We start from the raw sequence: 17,528 nt of genomic DNA on the forward strand, positions 1-17,528 counted from the left end.
AGGACTTAGGAGAAGAGACTGCGGTACTTTAGAGAATCCGACTGCACTTTCACTATCCGACGTGTTTATGATGCGCCAGCGGAGGTCATAAATGTGCGCCTGCTGCTGTGGGGAAACTATGGAAACTACAGTTTTCTATACAGCGGACTACAACATGGATGTTTAAGAACGAGGGACTACTGTAAACTCATCTAGAGACTCTGCACCGTGCTCTGATGCTGTTGTTTTATGCTTTATGAACAGGGACAACAGAGAAACATATTCTTCATGACCAAAGTTGGAATTGAAATAAAAAAGGAAAGTGAAACTTATGCTCGTCACCCTCTCCCTCCGGTCCACATTAATACAAATGATCCCAATACGTATGATTGTATGAAAAGATCTTAAAATCAATACAAATGTATTTATTATAAACGTTAGTCCTTAACATCTATCACTGTGTATATCACCATTCAAACATCTTTTAAAAGTTGAACAAACCCCACACAGCTCAGTAAAGACTGTGAAATGTTGACTTTATTTGATCATTTCAGTAAAAACTAACGTTCATATTTCTCTTTTTGATTATAATACTGATGAACGTTCAAAACAAAAGCACTTTGGCAACTTACCACATACGTTTTAAAATGCTTAATAAGCCGTAACTTTCATGATATCATTTCTCGGTCATAATCGGTTGTTTCCGTGAACGGCCGACTGTTGTGTGACGGCAAATGCGGCGGCCGCAAGGCATTGTGGGGCAGCATTTTCTCCTCTCCTTTCGGTTAGGGAGGTCCAGTGGTTCCTAAGCTAAAGGAGGTTATAAAGGAAGTTTGAAACCTCCTTTCCTTTTAATTTAGAGAATTCGAACGGCACTTATCATGGCTGCCACTGAGGGACTTCCGGGTCATTTCACTCCGTTAGGAAGGTTCCTAAGCTAAATGGACTATTCGACCGCAACCCCGGAATCTCTCCTTGATGAAAGATGGAGGACATGCATTCTGCAGCCCAAAATGGAAGTCCTTTTAATCCACAGATTTGTCGAATAAGTGAAAACAACCAAGTAAAAGAAAGCAATGCTTCTCTGGAGCCAATATCAACTATTACCTCAACATTGTGAATGCTGGAAACGGTAATGAACACTTAATTAGTCTAATTCACTAAAGAGGAAAACATACAGAGGGAAATTGTGTTTGGCCCTCCCAGTAACTTTCCTCGACTCAATCGTCATACGTCAGTTAATTCAGTTACATAATCAGCTATTTTGAGCCCCGCTGGGGGTATGACTCTAGGGAAAGCAATGACAGTCTGATGGTCAGCCCTAGTGCAGTCAAATTAAACAAACAACTTCTAGATCACTATGATTATCCCTGGAGTTTTATCATCAGATCCAAAGTCTTAATCAAATTCTCCCAATACTTTGGTTAATGGCCAAATAGCTGCACAACTCTCTTCAGCTTGAGCTTTACTTGTGCTTATTAGCGAATGTTGGCATGCTAACACACACAAATAATGTTTTAAAATTGATCAATATCACAGCTGCTTAACATCATGTTAGCATTGTAGATGCTAGCATTGATTTAGCTCCGCTGTAACTAATTACAGCCTCACAGAGTTTCTAACATGGCTGTAGGATCTTTCTCCAGAGTTTAGATGGAATAAGAGCAACCTGTGATAATGGGGTCAAAACAGGTCAGACAGGCTATTTAATAATGTTCTCAACTACTCCTGGTTTGGACAAAATGCATTTTAAAGTCAGGCATTTTCAATTCTGGTCAGTGTTCCTGACTTGTTGAACTCTGACCTCTGTGGCCTGTGACCGGCTGACCCATGTCTCATGACTCTGTACCCGAGGCCTTAACAAATCAGACATCCTATGTTTACAACCAACTGCACATTGTTTGTGTTTGAAGACTTACGCTGAGGTTTCTGTCCCAGATCTGGATGGTGCCATCCTGGCAGCCGGCTGCGATGAGCTTCCCGTCGCGGCTGTAGGTGCAGCTCGTCGGGATGACCTTCTTCCCCTGGAAGGTTCGCGGCTTGAACACGGACTTGTGCTTCTTCTCCGAGCTCACGTCCCATGTGCGCACAGTGCTGCGGACAGACAGGGAATTTAATTTATACTCATCACTCAACTCAATCCCTCATAAAATATCTATCCATCAAAACATATTATGTGATCAACACCATTCACCGCTGTAATAAATCTGGATCATATCGACATTACAGTAATTCTCATGAACATAAGGTTAGGCAGCTCAGTGTTTCAGAGTGAGGGATGAGCGAACAGCAGACCTGTAGATCAGCCTGACAGGCATGTCTGAAGCTTTCAGGAAATATTTGAACACATTACACAACTTTAAAAAGGATGAATTAAATGCAAAATCTTTAGAATGTAAATTGTGTTTTTAAAAAAAACGAATAACTGTCATAAAAGCATATGTGATTTATCCATTAAACCACCAAATAATTTACCTGTAAAAAAAAAAAAAACTAAAAAAACAATGCTAAATTAAGATATATAAATGAATGTCAAATGATAGCCTAAAACGCCCACCCAAAAATATTTTGGGAATATAGCCTTTTTGATTCCCTATAATCTAAAAAAAGATAGTCAAATAAGTTGTATGTATTTCGGCATTCTTTGTATTTCAAAGAAGAGTGGGCAATGATCGGAGAAAACCAAATTGTTTATATTAAAACAAGGTGGAAAGTTTCACCTTTGACCCTGTTGGCATTGCAAGGACGGCTGCTCACAACTTCCTCTCACATTATCTCAAACTTAACAATATACTAGCTTCATATATTTCCAGGGCTTTGTGAAAGGTTTATTAGGGATGCTGCAGTGATAAAAAAAAATAAGACTATGAAAAGAAGAGAGATAAATAAACTGTTAAATAAGAAGAGGACAAACTGAAGTACCCAGCTACGTGACTTCAAGAGGCTGAAACCTCCTCATGTATTTATTGAACTACCTGACTACACACAAACATGTTTAGCCAACCTCTCACACACACCAGACAGAGCGTGTCCAAATGTGTCTGTGACCCTCTGCTTGCTTTAGTGAGCATCCTGACCTCTGGGTCACGGGGTCGGAAGAGGAGTATAAACACACAGGCAGGACTGCTGCTCACAGCCAGGCAGAGATTCCTCCATGACCGGCTACAAACTCACAGACACACACACTCAACTGTGTTTGGATAAGTCTAACAATGTGATACAAATGCCAGCCGAAGACATATGGTTTGAGTGAGAACTGGCAAGGGTCAAATAAAACTCTGTTTGATGCATAGTTGTGTTTAAATCCACATAAACCAAAGCTGTTTATAAATAAAAAAATCTCTTGCTGGAAAAAAATGCAAAAGCCACGTATATGAGAAGTGTGAAGGCTGCTGCAATTTACAGTACGTTTTCAAATGTGTGTGTGTGTTGAGAGTGATTGAGAAAGAGTGATAGCCATGGACTGGATGACAGATCGGTCCACCTGCTGCCTCACACAGACATCTCCATTTTGTTTACAGAGACTGTAGGCGTCTGTCAAGCCAATAAAGACAACATAACCTTTCGCGTAGCACACAAAACCTGGAATGCTATTTATCGTAAGGGCTCTTTCCAAAACATGGCACTGCTGGCAGTCAGAGAGAAGAAGAGAGAAGCTGGAGCCCACCAGTGTTGAGCCAACCCCGAGCACAGGGTGAAGACTGCCCCCCCCAATAACCTGTCAGGGGCCAGATATAGAGCAGGGCAGGGAAACTGTCGCCGCTCATGTGGTACTCTAGAATAAGAATTGTTCATTAAAGTGCATAAACGTCCCATCCCCCCTTTCAAAAAGTAAAAATTAACTGCAGCTTCAACTAATTGAAGTTGATTATTTTATTCCAGAGGGAAACATCTGGTGCAGACTCAAAGCATTTTTCTCTCAGAGGAGGCGGTTGTTTGGGGAAAGTAACAGCAATAAAAAAAAAAGGAAATGTCAAAATATTCCCATGCAGCATGAGGACTCTCTTCAATCAGCAGTCCCTTTTTCCCGCACAAACGCTTCACAGACAGAGGGGTGAATGTAATAGAATGAGAGCCATACATCCTCAGTCATGCGTGTGCACTTTACGAGGCAGCACAGTCATTCACACATCAACTGAGGAGTGACAACTCCACAGGCCCCAGATTCTATCTGTCCATCAGGTTATATGGCTGCTGGGGGGAGACGGCTGCTGGGATCCCTTTCCTAGATGATTAGATAAGGAAGAGAGAGGGATAAGAGAGGCGTGGGTCTTGTATAAGGTTGTTTATTGGTCAAACTCCAGTGTTGAGGATAAGCTGGGATGCCCAATGGTCGGTTGACTGACTAACTAGGGCTCCGTTATGAGAAATGCGGATTAGGAGGTAAGATCTTTGCATCACAGCTGAAGAAGATAAAGTGGGGAAATAACAGAAGGATTTGGGAGGAGGCATACACATAGTGGTACTCAAGCAAGCAACAATAAAAAAAGTGGTATAGGGACAGATGCTCTGTGGGTACAGTAAGATAAATAAAGTCACAATATGAAAAGATCAAAAGAAATCTACCTGAAAAAGTCCTTAGCAGTGAGGGTGAGACCACACACTGCAGGAACACAATGCTTGACTCAAGCTTAAAGAAGTCAGTATGACAGCTCTTCAGATTTAATCAAGCAATCTGGTTGATAATGTCTCCCCCGCATATTCAATAAGAAAAACAAACAAACACCCTGTTCACACACTAAAAGTTAGTGTCAGTGAAATATCCAGCCATGACTGTAAAATGAACCAGAAGTAGAAATGCACTCTTTAAAAAAGGTATGGTATGTGCATTTTTGGGCATGATATGGAACACTTGCAGTGTAAGGTGGGGAACAGTAGGAGATGAGCTGCACTGTGGATGAACCTGATGTGTTTAACCGTGTGAATCGCCCCAACATGCTCACACACACACACTTTGTAATGTCTGTCCTCACTTTTCATCCCTGTTCTGTCACGCAGATAACACTTAATAACCCCGCTGTAGAGCCCTTGCCCCTTAAAAATAATTTGAAACTGAGGTATCACTAAGCATTTGGCTGAAAAAACTGGAACAAAGATTACTTACTGGACCAGTATGCTAGCAATAAACAGTAAGGGCAAACGGGAATAAAAAAACATTGAGAGAAAGAAATGCCGACTTTAAAAATGTCTATTCTTGCATTATTAATGACCAGGAAATTCCAAGCAGTAGATCATGAATCTGGCTTGTTAAACTATATTTATGATCATTTCCTTAAGTGTCATATCATGATAAAGAAAAAATATTGTGTGCCTCGGCAGTAGAAACATGTTTGCCATGGTGTCCTCTGTGCCTCCTTGCACACAGCTACACATCCAGCTGCAGCCCCGAGAGGCAGCCAGCAGGAAGGGAATCCCTGGCATTCAAACCTCCTGGAAACATTCCTCAAATTGTGTGTTTTTGTGCGTGCAAATGCGCATGTGAGCCTCAAAAACTGAACAGAAGTAACATGTGGGCCCAATTAGAGAGTCGCCGTTTGTCCTATCCTCGTGTCCACCGTGGTTGAAATTTCAGTCGTTTAAAGAGCATAACATCAATTTTGTATCGTTCTCCCGGCTCACTGGAAAACCCAACAATCAGCAGTGTCATGGCCAATAAGCCACATAATCGAATCTTTCATTCGTTATAGCTTACTAACAATTCTACAGTTTGCAGTACGGTTTGTTATCTTTGAGCATAACTTATTCAAGATGTTTTCAAGGCACTACTGTTTTTAAAAAAAGGCTGCAGCTCTCAAAAACATGACTGACACAAAAGTCCAAGCCATATTTCCAGTTTAATTGAAGTTCAGTCCTGCCAAAGAAACACTTCCACCAGGAGTCGACCCAGCGCATATAGCCTTTGCTTTCTGAGGAATAAATGTGCGGTTTTCAAACAGGTGTTCAGGCTTTCAGCAAAGACTTAGTTAAAGTGGCTCAATGCTTAATACACATTTTCCCTCTTGGATGAAATGTCGGAAAACATTTTGGCGTTTAACAATCACACATCTTTCAAACAGAATGATGAAGAATGTGAAATGTTGACAACCTCACACCAGTCCAAGGACTAATCTTCCACTGACAGACTTGACACAGTCCCGCTGAAGCCCCCATTCAACCCTCGGTGTGAAAGGAAAATCACTGCCGCCCTGCTGCTGCTGCATTATGCTTCATCAGTACTTTCCTCTCATCCACTTCCTCTGGGGGAAAAAAGAGTTTCTGTTCATGAAATCATTCAAAAAAAGAGCTGGGCGGCAGTTCTTATGAATGAGATTCCATACAACGAGAGGTACCTTTAATTAAGGAGCTGGGCGGTCCACTGATCAGGCTTAATAAGCTATTCAGATGAACACAACAAAGACTCTCTAACTAGGCTGACACAGGAAGAAAGACAGAAAACGTAGGTGTGGGTCTGATGTTCAAACAGAAACAGTGAGCAGCAGACACCCACTGCTACTATTGGCCCACTGCCTCTCTCAGGAGGGCCCCTGACCACAGAATGGCCTCTGCAGACTGCATAGTTCTTCAGGGGGGCCTGATGGAGCTACAGAAGGATGAGCAAGAGGCCACAACTGCCAGTGATAAGCACTCCTGTCAATCAAGCAAACACACTTTGAAACATAATAGTTAGAAGCAATTAGTAAACGTATCCACTACTAGATCGACAGAAAACACATTGTTTTTTTTGCAGCCTCTCAAGATGACGACTGTTCTGCTTTTCTCTGATCAATAGCATGTACAACTAAATATCATAGGGATTTGGTCTGGCTAAACAAGACATTTAAAGATATCAAATTGGAATGAATGTGTGTTACTTTGTTCCGAACTTTGAGTAGATAAATCAATTAATGCAGCTAAATAGTCTATTTATCAGAAAGTAAAATATCATTTGTTGCAGCACTAAAACATAAAATCATTATTTCATGTTTTGTTAAAATTCCAACCAATTTAATTAGCAAAAAAACAATAGACTGTGACTCTAAGCCTGCAGTAGCAGTCTTCACGAGTCCTGAGGCAGCCTCCAAGAAGCATTAGATATGTACAGAGTAAAATCCAAAACCACATCAGCAAATGCCTGGCGGCCTTTTGTCTAGCTTACTGGAGCTTCATGTGCAGCCACATGAGCTCTGCTCTGAGGCTTTGCAAAGATTTACCAACGCAAACAAACAAACATGCTTTTAAAGTCTCAAACGCTGAACTCAGAAAAAGAGGAGAACAGAACCACAGACTGATGTAATGTGATCAGTGTGTTTGGCACCTGTTTAAACCCTGGCGCCTACATGCTGTTTGCACTGGAGGAATGAGAGTGACTTTTGATTGAAGAAGTGTGAAGTTTTAGGGGTAATGGTTCAACCAAGAAGTACAGCACTTCATCATCAAGAAGCCTCTGTTTTTCACTGCACACATTACTGAAGTGATGATAAGTAACAGGGCAAAATGAGAGGTTTGACATAGGGCTATAAGGACACCTTTTACCTGTAAATCACTTCAGGCAGTCACTACCTCTTTCCATCTCTGCGACACAGACAGGTTGTTGCTGTGAATGCCGCTCTCGTGCAGCTGTTCTGCCTGTGAATGGTTCCCTGTGCGCTGCTCTCCGCTGTTCTCCTGTGAGCTGGCCAGGGGCAACACCCAGTGCTAACGTGCCAGGGGAGGATTTCCAGAGCCTCAACAAGAGCTAAATAAACCAGCCTCCACATCTGGGAGAGCAGCAACACTGGTAAACACCGGTCTGTACACAAAGCCAGGCCCCTGTTTCCCCTTAATGATGAGGGCCATGGTTTCTGCACTGCTGCCTGTCACACTCACTTAGACTCATCACTGTGCAAGTCACACATATTCAGAAATATTAACTTGCACCTGTACACATGGAAAAGGGTTAATGCGTCTGTATTCATTCAGGACTAGTGCTGATTTAAAGTAAGACTAATAAAACGTTTTCTGAAGCAAAACGATTGAAAATATGTGTGTGAGGCGTCTGCTATCGTCTTAATCACTGCATGTGAAAAAAAAAGGCTGATTTTGGACCATATCCAGTATAAAATGTGCCATGTGTCAATGCACAGATGTGAGGCCAAGCGAGTCTCTCCATTGGCATAATCTGGACTAGAGGACTCCCTGCTGGTGGAGGAGGAGGAGAGCAAACACTATTGTATTGTAAGTGTATTGGGCATACACAAGTTAGTATATTATAAATAATTGTTACTGTACAGTAGGCCATTTGAAAATGTTCTGGACAGTCATTTAGATCAATGAGAAACAGCAAACAGGATAGACAGGGTTTAGTATTTGTTATAATTACTTTTAAGCACAGCATATGTCTCGTACCATCCAAAATATTAGAATCTGCATTACAACTCAAAGCTCAAAACACTTCTATAAAACTCACCCATCATTGGAGCAGGTCATGAACTCTTCTTTAATCTTTGGATGCCAACAGCCACTATTCAGCATAGCCGTGTGGCCCTGGAAAAAGAAGAAAGTGAAATTCAACACATTACAAAAGTAGAAGCCGATAAAGAGCCGGTGGAAACACAATAGGTGAAATGTCGCCAGGAGGAACCACTTTAGACAATGTGTTATGCAATCTTACAGCTCACAAATTATATGCAGTGACAGCTGTTGGTCTTCATTTATTAAATCTCCAGCCAAAATGACTTAGAAAGGGCACCGGTTAAATATTTCTGGGGTGCTTTTCTTTTTTGTGACAATGGATGTTTCTAGTGGAATCTGTGCAAAGCAACTTAAAAAGGTCATAAACTACGCAAAGAGAAGTTCCCGGGGAGGAACCAATGATGTTGCCTGAGCTGAAAACTCCTTAAAGAGGCTCTCCCTTGAGGAAGTCTTTTTGGACCTTTAAATTTGATCATATTGTAACCTTGACTTTGAGCATGTGAACTCGGAGGCAGAGCAGCACGCAGTGTCACGGCTTCAAACAGCTAGCTCCTTCAAGAGTAACCTTTTAGACATTTCCTCTGCTGGAGTAGTCCTGTGGAGAATTACTCATAACAAATGACTTCAAAGCGGGATAACCCAGAGACAGGCCTGCCAGGTCAGAGAGGAGCACTTCAGACATGACGTACCGCTTTCTGACAGGATGCTCAAGAAAGCAGAGCCTTGCAAGAGCAGAAGCTGACTGAATAACATCGGTATGTCTGATTCAGAAAGAGGCCTGTCTATTCACCTTCAAATACTTCAAAAAACACCACTTTAATAATGGATTAAAGGGGAACTGCTGTTTAATTGTTGAAAGGGTTTAATAACAGATTGCTTTTCAAAGAGGTTGAAGCTCAAATGGGATGTGAATTACTGCTTCCCTGCTGTGTGCAATAACCTCAAAACAAACAGACACGCTTTACTATTGTCTCATTGTTAGGGAAAAGGAGCCGCTACCTCCCTAAACACATTTGTTCCTCTTCCTTTAACAGATTAGGACAACAAATTGCCAAGACTAAAGAGAAGCAGACTGATGTTCGTACTAACAGTGAACTAAAATAGAGCAGGTTAATGACAAACAGCACTAAGAGTGGAAACCTTTGTGATAACAAGAAGCGACTAACTGGGGACAACAGTAACATGTCCAGCTTGCTTTCATTACAGAAGCATTTAGCATTGGTTACTGCATTAAGTGCATTTGTAAGGTTTAAGCTAAGGTCATTTGTTGACAGACTCAAAATTGGAACCTCATAGTCAATAAATCTATTAAGCAGGTGACAGCAAATTAAACGTGTTCATCTGGATGATATTTATAACAATTCTCCATCTTTTATGAAGCAAAAAGGCCAATGTTTTTTCTGGTTTCAGTTTTTTTGATGACGATTTTGCTCTTTTTCTTGTTTTCCCTTCCCTGAAAAGTTGGCAATTATTGGATCAAAACAACCAATTTCAAAACATTGGGATCTAGGACACTGTGCTGCAAATTTAGCACAAATTATGATTCAAAACATTCCATTGCATGTGCACAAAGGTGTCTGTTTGACAAATCCCTCGGCACACAGCGGGATGAGGTAGAAGGCAAGTAAGTGCCTGTCAACAGAGACTTAATTATCACATGAGACACGTCTAATCGACTGGGACACTGTCAGCGGGCCAACACGCATCCTCGTTGAAGCAAACTCTCCCATCAGATCCAGATGGGACTGAGCAGGACAAGAATGTAGGACAACCAGGAAAACACTACTTGCAATCAATGGGCCTTCACTTGCTCAAGTAGTTCATATGGCTGGTATAAACTCTGGCTAAATGCACTGCAGATGGCACAGATGGTTAGTGACCACCAATACAGCTTTCTGAATCACAGTAAAACCCAAACATGGGCAATAAATTAGGATCCTCCTTTTTAGAAAGAGGGTACAAGCAAGAGATGGACCACAAGGGTCCTGAAAGCATGTGGTGGTCCTCTCCCCCTGATACTGCCTCTGGCTGGTGAATACAATACAAAAACAGAGCAGTACATGGAGCACCTTGCTAACATTATGCGCTGGCAGGATCCTCCCTCAGAACATGAGAGCAGCTAGCCTGTGTTTAGAACAAGCAGTCACTCTTGGGCTGCTTATTCACTGTTGCTATTGAATGGAAAACCCAGATGTCTGTGTCATACTTAAAGCGGCTGGATATATTCAATAATTGTTCATAATTATCCATGAAATGACACTGTGAAAACAATAAGTTACCAGAGCTCAGCAATTGCAGAGTGAGTACAATGTTATCATTTGATTCAATGGCTTTTTTTCTTATATGCACAATAGTTACAGACTGTACAATAACCATTTTAAATCCCAGGCTCCTCCAACAATGCAACATAAATATAAATAAGACAAAAAACAAGAAAAATTGTGCAAGTGACTAATGTGCAAGTAAATCCAGAAATTAGAAAACAATATATATGGAAAATAGAATAGGGTCAAATAAAAACACAATGTAAAATAATTACTGAACAGCGAAATAAAATACTGCTTATTGTAATAATAATAATAATAATAAGCAGAATTTTGTACTGTACACAGACGAATGCTTTATGTGAAATGATGTCCCAAAACTAGGGCTGTGCAATTAATCGTATTTTAATCTCGATTACGATTTTGGCTTGCAACGATTACGAATACAATGTAATCGAAATAAAACGATTATTATTTTTATTAAAAAAAAAAAAAAAATGTAATTTCTTCTTTTTTTTTTTATTGGTTTTTCTGTTGAATTATACTTAAAGTTCAGGGTAATCAACTGTTAAAAACATACTGTTCACATTTTTTTTTTCAATATATGGATGTTTTCAAAGTAAATGGATAATCGTTTTTAATAATCGTGATATCAATTATTGACCAAAATAATCGTGATTATGATTTTTGCCATAATCGCACAGCCCTTCCCAAAACTACAAAAAGATGACCCAAGTATAAGTAAACACCATTTTACCTTGGTTTTGGCCATGTCCACGATGTACTGGTCTCCCTTCACACACTCCATGACATTGAAGCCATCGCGGTCCAACACCTTGGCCTGTGCATTGCCAGAAACCACCAGGATGACATCACCAGTGTTGCTGTACTGCAGGGACTTGATCTGATGGCTGAGGGGACACACACACAGACACACACATTAAACACATGAAGAGGACATCTGAGGGAAAGCTAGTTTTTGCATTTCTGTTGTGCTGATAGTTTCTGATAAGTGTCTTGTTTCCCATAGCTGCGAGTTCTGCACCAAAACATTTGTATACAAGGAGCTCTTTAATCCTATAAAGGGTTCAGAAACCAAAACAAATAAAGATATGTGTAGCTATAGGAACAAACAACACAACATCTGATGTACATGTGATGAAGGGTCTCTTTGATCCACAACACGCGACAGACAGTCACACACAACAACTGAGCAGTGATGGAACATAATTGCATTTTAAACCAAGACATGGAAAGAAAAACTACTTGAAACCCATTACACACATATTGTGGTTCTTTTGTTTTTTACATTTTACACAGAATAACTTAGAAATATGCATGTCATTGTACAATGCACAGCAGTGCATACAATGGAGGACACACGCAACAATCTGGACTACTTAACCAGAGTGGGAGCAATTGAGGTCAGTAGTAGTCAAATAGCATTAACACAGCAGGGGGCGGCTGGGGCGCCAATATTTACATACACTGAGCAAAACGCTCCATAGCTAAAATGAAAGGGAGGGAAACATCAGTGCTGTTTTTAATTGGGGGGCTTTGGCTTCTTCAAAGCCTCTATACAGCACCAAATGCTAATTTTAATTTTTGTTTTAGTCTGACTAAGCTTGTTGGCTTTTTGGGTCAGAAACGAGGAACACTGGACCTCAGCAGCACAGCTTTCTATTCGAGACCAGCTTGTTAGTAAACCAAACAGACTACTCGATCACATTGTAATCAAATGAAATGTAGCATAAACGTCTGTTAATAAGGGGAAACCTGCTCCAGCTCAGCCCACTGGTTCCCAAAAACAAAAAAAATAATGTAATCTTTGATGATGGCTTCAGTGGAAGACAGAATAAACACACGCACACACAGACATCTCCACCATCTGCTTCTGAAAGGCTCATTTTGAATGAAACGAGAGGATGTCACATAGTGAACACAAGGCTCGATGAAGCTTAACAAATGTGTGTTTGTGTATGTGCTTACACTTTGGCACAGGGAGTTTAATGGATGTTTGCGTGAAACTAATTAACCACATGTTAGGCAACTGTGTTGATGTTCCACGTTGCTCCCAGGACATTGACTCACCACTCACAGGGCTGGAGGGATCTGAAGGCCTGCAGAGCCTGGTCCATCCCAGCAAAGTCCCAGAAGCGCACATCGTAGTCGTAACCACCGGTAACCAGACGGGCTCCAGAGGGGTCTAAGGCAAGAGCCGATACCTGAGGAGACAATATGCTTACATTTAAAAATGAAGAAATTATCTGTATGATTAAGAGGCCACCCAACCGTAGAAGGTTGCTTCTGCTGCTAGAAATAATTGACAGTTTAGTCATACTCCTCTGAAAAAGGCAGCAAAAATAAGCAGAAGCCAAATATTTAAAGTCTTGTGTCATATTCAAATTATTCAGATGTGAAATGTTTTAAAACTGCAATACAGAGTTCAGGATCTGGATACCAGATTTGCTTTACACTGAAGACATGGAGAATTCAAAACTATATTTTTCCTCACTGCTACAAAATATCAAGGAAAACAGACCTGCTGCCAATGCTATTGCTGGAAATCAGGAAAAAGTGAAGGAACATTGGCAAAAAAAATCCCAATAACTGAAAAAGATCTCCAGATGTTTTTGGCATGTGCATAATTTGAATAAATGTGGTGCTCATTACAAGCCACTTACGATGAATATAGACCTTCTTATTCTTCTTTCCAACAGAGCGTCACTGAATCAATTTCCACACATAAGCAATAATCACTGAGTGCTGAAAGAAGTCCTTACCGTCCTGGTGCCGTGCTGCAGAGTGATCTCATGGGTGTCTGGAATCTTCTTCACTGGATTCTAAGGCGGAAAGTTGAGATGAATCATAAGGAAACAGTAAAAAACTGAAGAAGGCTCAATTAGGTGTGTAACTATAGTTTTTAGCATTTCATTCCAGGATTCAATTACACATGACATTTTAACTGGAATAGACTGTATGGCTAGACATTCTGGAATCACAGCAATCACCATCAAAGGACTCACTGGGAACAGTCAATCTGTTGAATTGAAAAGGTTAGGATCTGAGCTATTCACTCGTAACCTAAGACGATTACTTCCCATATCTTGAATTTAAGATGCTGATATGTTTCGAGTGGAACATACATTTTGAAACAAAGAAAACAGAGGGAAACCCCTAAGAGACAACAATGTAATGTTCAGTTACAAACAGTATGAAAGTAGGTGTCTCATGTTGTAGTGTAACACTGCCAAATGAATACATTTCCTTGTGCTGCCATCTAGCGGTGAAGCTTCAATATTACACTGTCTGGTTTTATTGGTACTTTGGATGACCTAAGCAACAGTTATGATCTTAGTAGCACTATGATCTATGAGAAGTAAAAATGTCTACAGAAAAAAAGACCTGTGTAAAGCTGCAGAAAGAGAGGTTGAATGTTTGAACAGGACAAATAAAAACTAAAGGAAATAACAAGTGTGGGACCGATAGGAAATATTTAACACTGACTACTGTTAAGTGAGTTATTTCCAACCTACATCATCATCATCATCTTGTCCCTCCTCGTCATCATCGTCATCATCATCATCATCACTCTGAGCCGTGCTGCCTGATGGACCAGGAACTCGGGAACGTTCATCATCTTCCTCGGCTTTGTATTGGGGAGGCAGCGGAGGACCAATAAGCTCCGAGTCTGAGTCCGAGTCCGACCCACTGTCACTGCTGCTGTCACTCTCCTGTTTTCTCCTGAAGAAACATTATATTCTTTCATTTAAAAATGTCTAATATGCTTGACCTACAGCCAGGTTAACTACATCTGATAGTTCTCAATAAGAACAATCAAACTAAAATCCCTGGTTACCTGAAAGTAGCAGCTGCAGGTTTGTCTCTCTGGGTGTGGACTGATGGCTTTACTGATTTGGAGCTTTCCCCTTTCTCCTCCATTTCTTCAACCTTTTGCCGCTCCTCTGAGGAAGCAAAAATGACCTGGTTGTAGCATAGGGTTATACGCACCTTCATGAAAGAGGGAACAGCTTGCAATGTTGGTAAACGTACCTAATACACGCTGAGTCCTCTCAATGGCTGTGCGACGTGTCGATTCAAAAATGGCATCAAGGTCAAATGTGCGGGCCTTCTTACCTGGATGGATTAAATGACAGCTTGTTTGAACACTAACTGACGCATATTGTCAGTGCATTATAGAATGAATTAAGTAAACATCTAAAGTTATTGTCCATTTGTGCTTGACTGTACATACCAAACCCAGAGAATCCCATGACAGATGCCATTTCTGCATCGCCACTCATGTCGTCAGATGCTGCAGAAGAGGCAAGAACATTAATCAATACTGTGTTATCTTGTTTATCATGGAAACTATGTTAACAATTGGGTTTTTTTCACATGACATTTGAAAAATAGAATACAGCTCTCTCTCGGTTTTATTATATCCACACTTATGTTCGCATAGTCCATTGCAGAGGATTTTGTTTACAGGCAGACACTTGGATATCTGCCTTCATCGCAAGATTTAACTGAACTGTTGTTGCAAATAATAAATATAAGTCTTTATCGATCTAGATCGGAGTACCAAAACAAGTTAAAGATCCACCGTTTACACAAACCTGCTTAGAATATAACGTTATGATAGAAAACGTTCAGATGTTAACTCCTGCCTGTCAGCTAAGGTTAACAATACTGTAACATTTGAGCATGAATGACACGTTAACATGTATCAATGGTTAGAGTGCCAATTATTTCTCGTTTGAAATACAATAGCAGCTTTTCTGGAAATGTAAAGCTGCACTAGCTAACGTTACAGTTAGCTTTTAAATAAAATGGTGGAAATTGGTTAACATCATAGAAGAGAATAAGCTAACACACAAGCTAGCAAGACCAGAAGCGATGCGAGTTTCTTTCACATAGCCTACTTGGCGTAATGTAGCTAGCTGATACATGTCAAACAACTTGGAAGTACAGCCCAATATGCCTGCACATACATGCAATACATTTAAAATGAATAAACACTGAAAGACGTGTAAGAACAAAACGTTGTTACCTTCATCCACTTTGTTGGGGTCCATGTTTTCAAATACAACGGTCACCTTTGCCCTCCGGAAGTTCTTCTTCTACTACTTCTTCTTCTTCTTCTGCGCTTCTTGCAGCACCGCTGAGAGGTCGTTGATGGAACTACAGTCTGGAATCATTCTCTTTAGATACAATGCTGTGTGAGCGTGTTTTAAACCTTTAGAGATGATAAAGTGCTATACAGTTTACATTTTGTATAGTTTAAATATACACAAGACTGATAACAAGCATAGGATATGTCTTATGTAGGAAACGTTTAGAGATCTGATATGATGAATTGGAAATGGGGGACCCTGATGTAAACAAGACGAAAGTCTTTCTCTGGTCTGCATCCCCTTAACAATTGTATGTTTTGAGCTGTACTGTACTGTACCCAATATACAAGCTGTTAATAAACTTTTCAATCAATCAATCAATCCTTGCCTTTTAGGCAATAAAACAACTCAATAATCTGTGTGCCCAAATACTTTATTTAGTATGAGCAGTGGCGACTGGTCATTAGGGGCAGGTGGGGCACAGCCCCACCTAGTGTCAGCAGAAAGTATTACAAATAATGATTACAAAAATGCAAAAAAATAAATAAAAAAATATATAAAATATATTTTAAGATCATGTTTAATCATCTGATTCGTCTGTACATTGCTGTTTTAGTCTGTGTTCTTCTAATTAGTGTGTCTACAGTCACAGTGTGTGCCTATTGAGCTGTTTAGAGCCATGTGGGACAAAACCTGATTATGCCCCTTCCTCTCGCTGTGAAGTCAACGGTGACTGTAAAAACTTCACTGCGCATGCTCAGAGTATTTTGTAATGAAATGTGTGTGGCAAAAAAATAATGACCAGAGGGGCATGGAGCTACCATCCCCACCATACGTCATCTCAAATCATTCAGAGCTGATTGGCTGTAAGTACGTGTGCCGCGAAAAGTGTGCTGTGTGAAGAGGAGACGAGAGAGCTGCAGTGGCGCGTCCTAAAACCAGGAAGTAAGCACAAAAAAGCAATGACATTTCTCCAGAGGATTTTAGAAAATAGCTCGAAATAAGATCTGTGGGAAACGTACCTGTTAGATAAATGCACGTTTTGATTAGCCGGATAACATCCACATGTCTACCCTACTTATATAATTTTTTTATCATAAATCTATGGATTAGATTTATGATAGACTTTTTAAACTACAAGAACATAAGGAGGACTTTTACAAAAAAGTAATAGAAATGTTTGTCCAGAAGGATAGGCAAATGGACTTCATCTTCAAGTCAAGGTAAGACCGCCATTTTATTGAAAATGGGATCTTACTAAGAGAGAACAATTCAATATTTAAATGATAAAATGACATTTTTTGGGTATCCTTTTGTTGAACTGTCTGTTTAAAATTAATCGAAGCATCAGACAAAAAAAGCTTTTGAAAATAATATTATATTTTGGTTTAGGTCAAAATATAATATTTGTAAACCTGAAGAGTCAGTGCCAGTGCCTCACCAGCCATGAACCTCACTGCACGTCACTGCAGAAGCTTATATATAGACATCTAAGTTTTTTGTGCCCCACCACTTTTGTACATATAAAAACGCCACTGAGTATGAGGAGGAAAAATTCCACAACTTTTCTTCTGATTGACTCTATAGCATCGGGCAAGTGTCTATTAATACAACTTTGCAATTGTGAGATAACATGAGCTATTTAAAGAACTTTTATTAGAAAACTGTCACAATAAATCACTTTATTTCTGTCACAATAAATCACTTTATTTCTGTCACAATAAATCACTCTATTTCC

At 40.2% G+C, this 17,528-nt stretch overlaps 1 protein-coding gene across 1 annotated transcript in view; it reads right to left on the reverse strand.

Annotated features, from left to right (window-relative positions):
- LOC117476537 (WD repeat-containing protein 70) overlaps positions 1–15,793 on the reverse strand; it is a 38,829-nt gene extending 23,036 nt beyond the window's left edge. The window contains exons 1-10 of the mRNA XM_034123152.1: positions 15,727–15,793; positions 14,929–14,988; positions 14,727–14,810; positions 14,533–14,638; positions 14,210–14,417; positions 13,457–13,516; positions 12,765–12,898; positions 11,431–11,584; positions 8,405–8,481; positions 1,899–2,073 (exon numbers count right to left, since the gene is read on the reverse strand). Of these exons, the coding sequence (XP_033979043.1) occupies positions 1,899–2,073; positions 8,405–8,481; positions 11,431–11,584; positions 12,765–12,898; positions 13,457–13,516; positions 14,210–14,417; positions 14,533–14,638; positions 14,727–14,810; positions 14,929–14,988; positions 15,727–15,751 (1,083 nt within the window). The 5' untranslated portion in view covers positions 15,752–15,793. The remainder of the gene's footprint in view (positions 1–1,898; positions 2,074–8,404; positions 8,482–11,430; positions 11,585–12,764; positions 12,899–13,456; positions 13,517–14,209; positions 14,418–14,532; positions 14,639–14,726; positions 14,811–14,928; positions 14,989–15,726) is intronic.
- Between the last annotated feature and the right edge of the window lie 1,735 nt (positions 15,794–17,528).

The sequence above is a fragment of the Trematomus bernacchii genome, unplaced genomic scaffold, assembly GCF_902827165.1.
Source record: "Trematomus bernacchii unplaced genomic scaffold, fTreBer1.1, whole genome shotgun sequence".
NCBI lineage: Eukaryota > Metazoa > Chordata > Actinopteri > Perciformes > Nototheniidae > Trematomus > Trematomus bernacchii.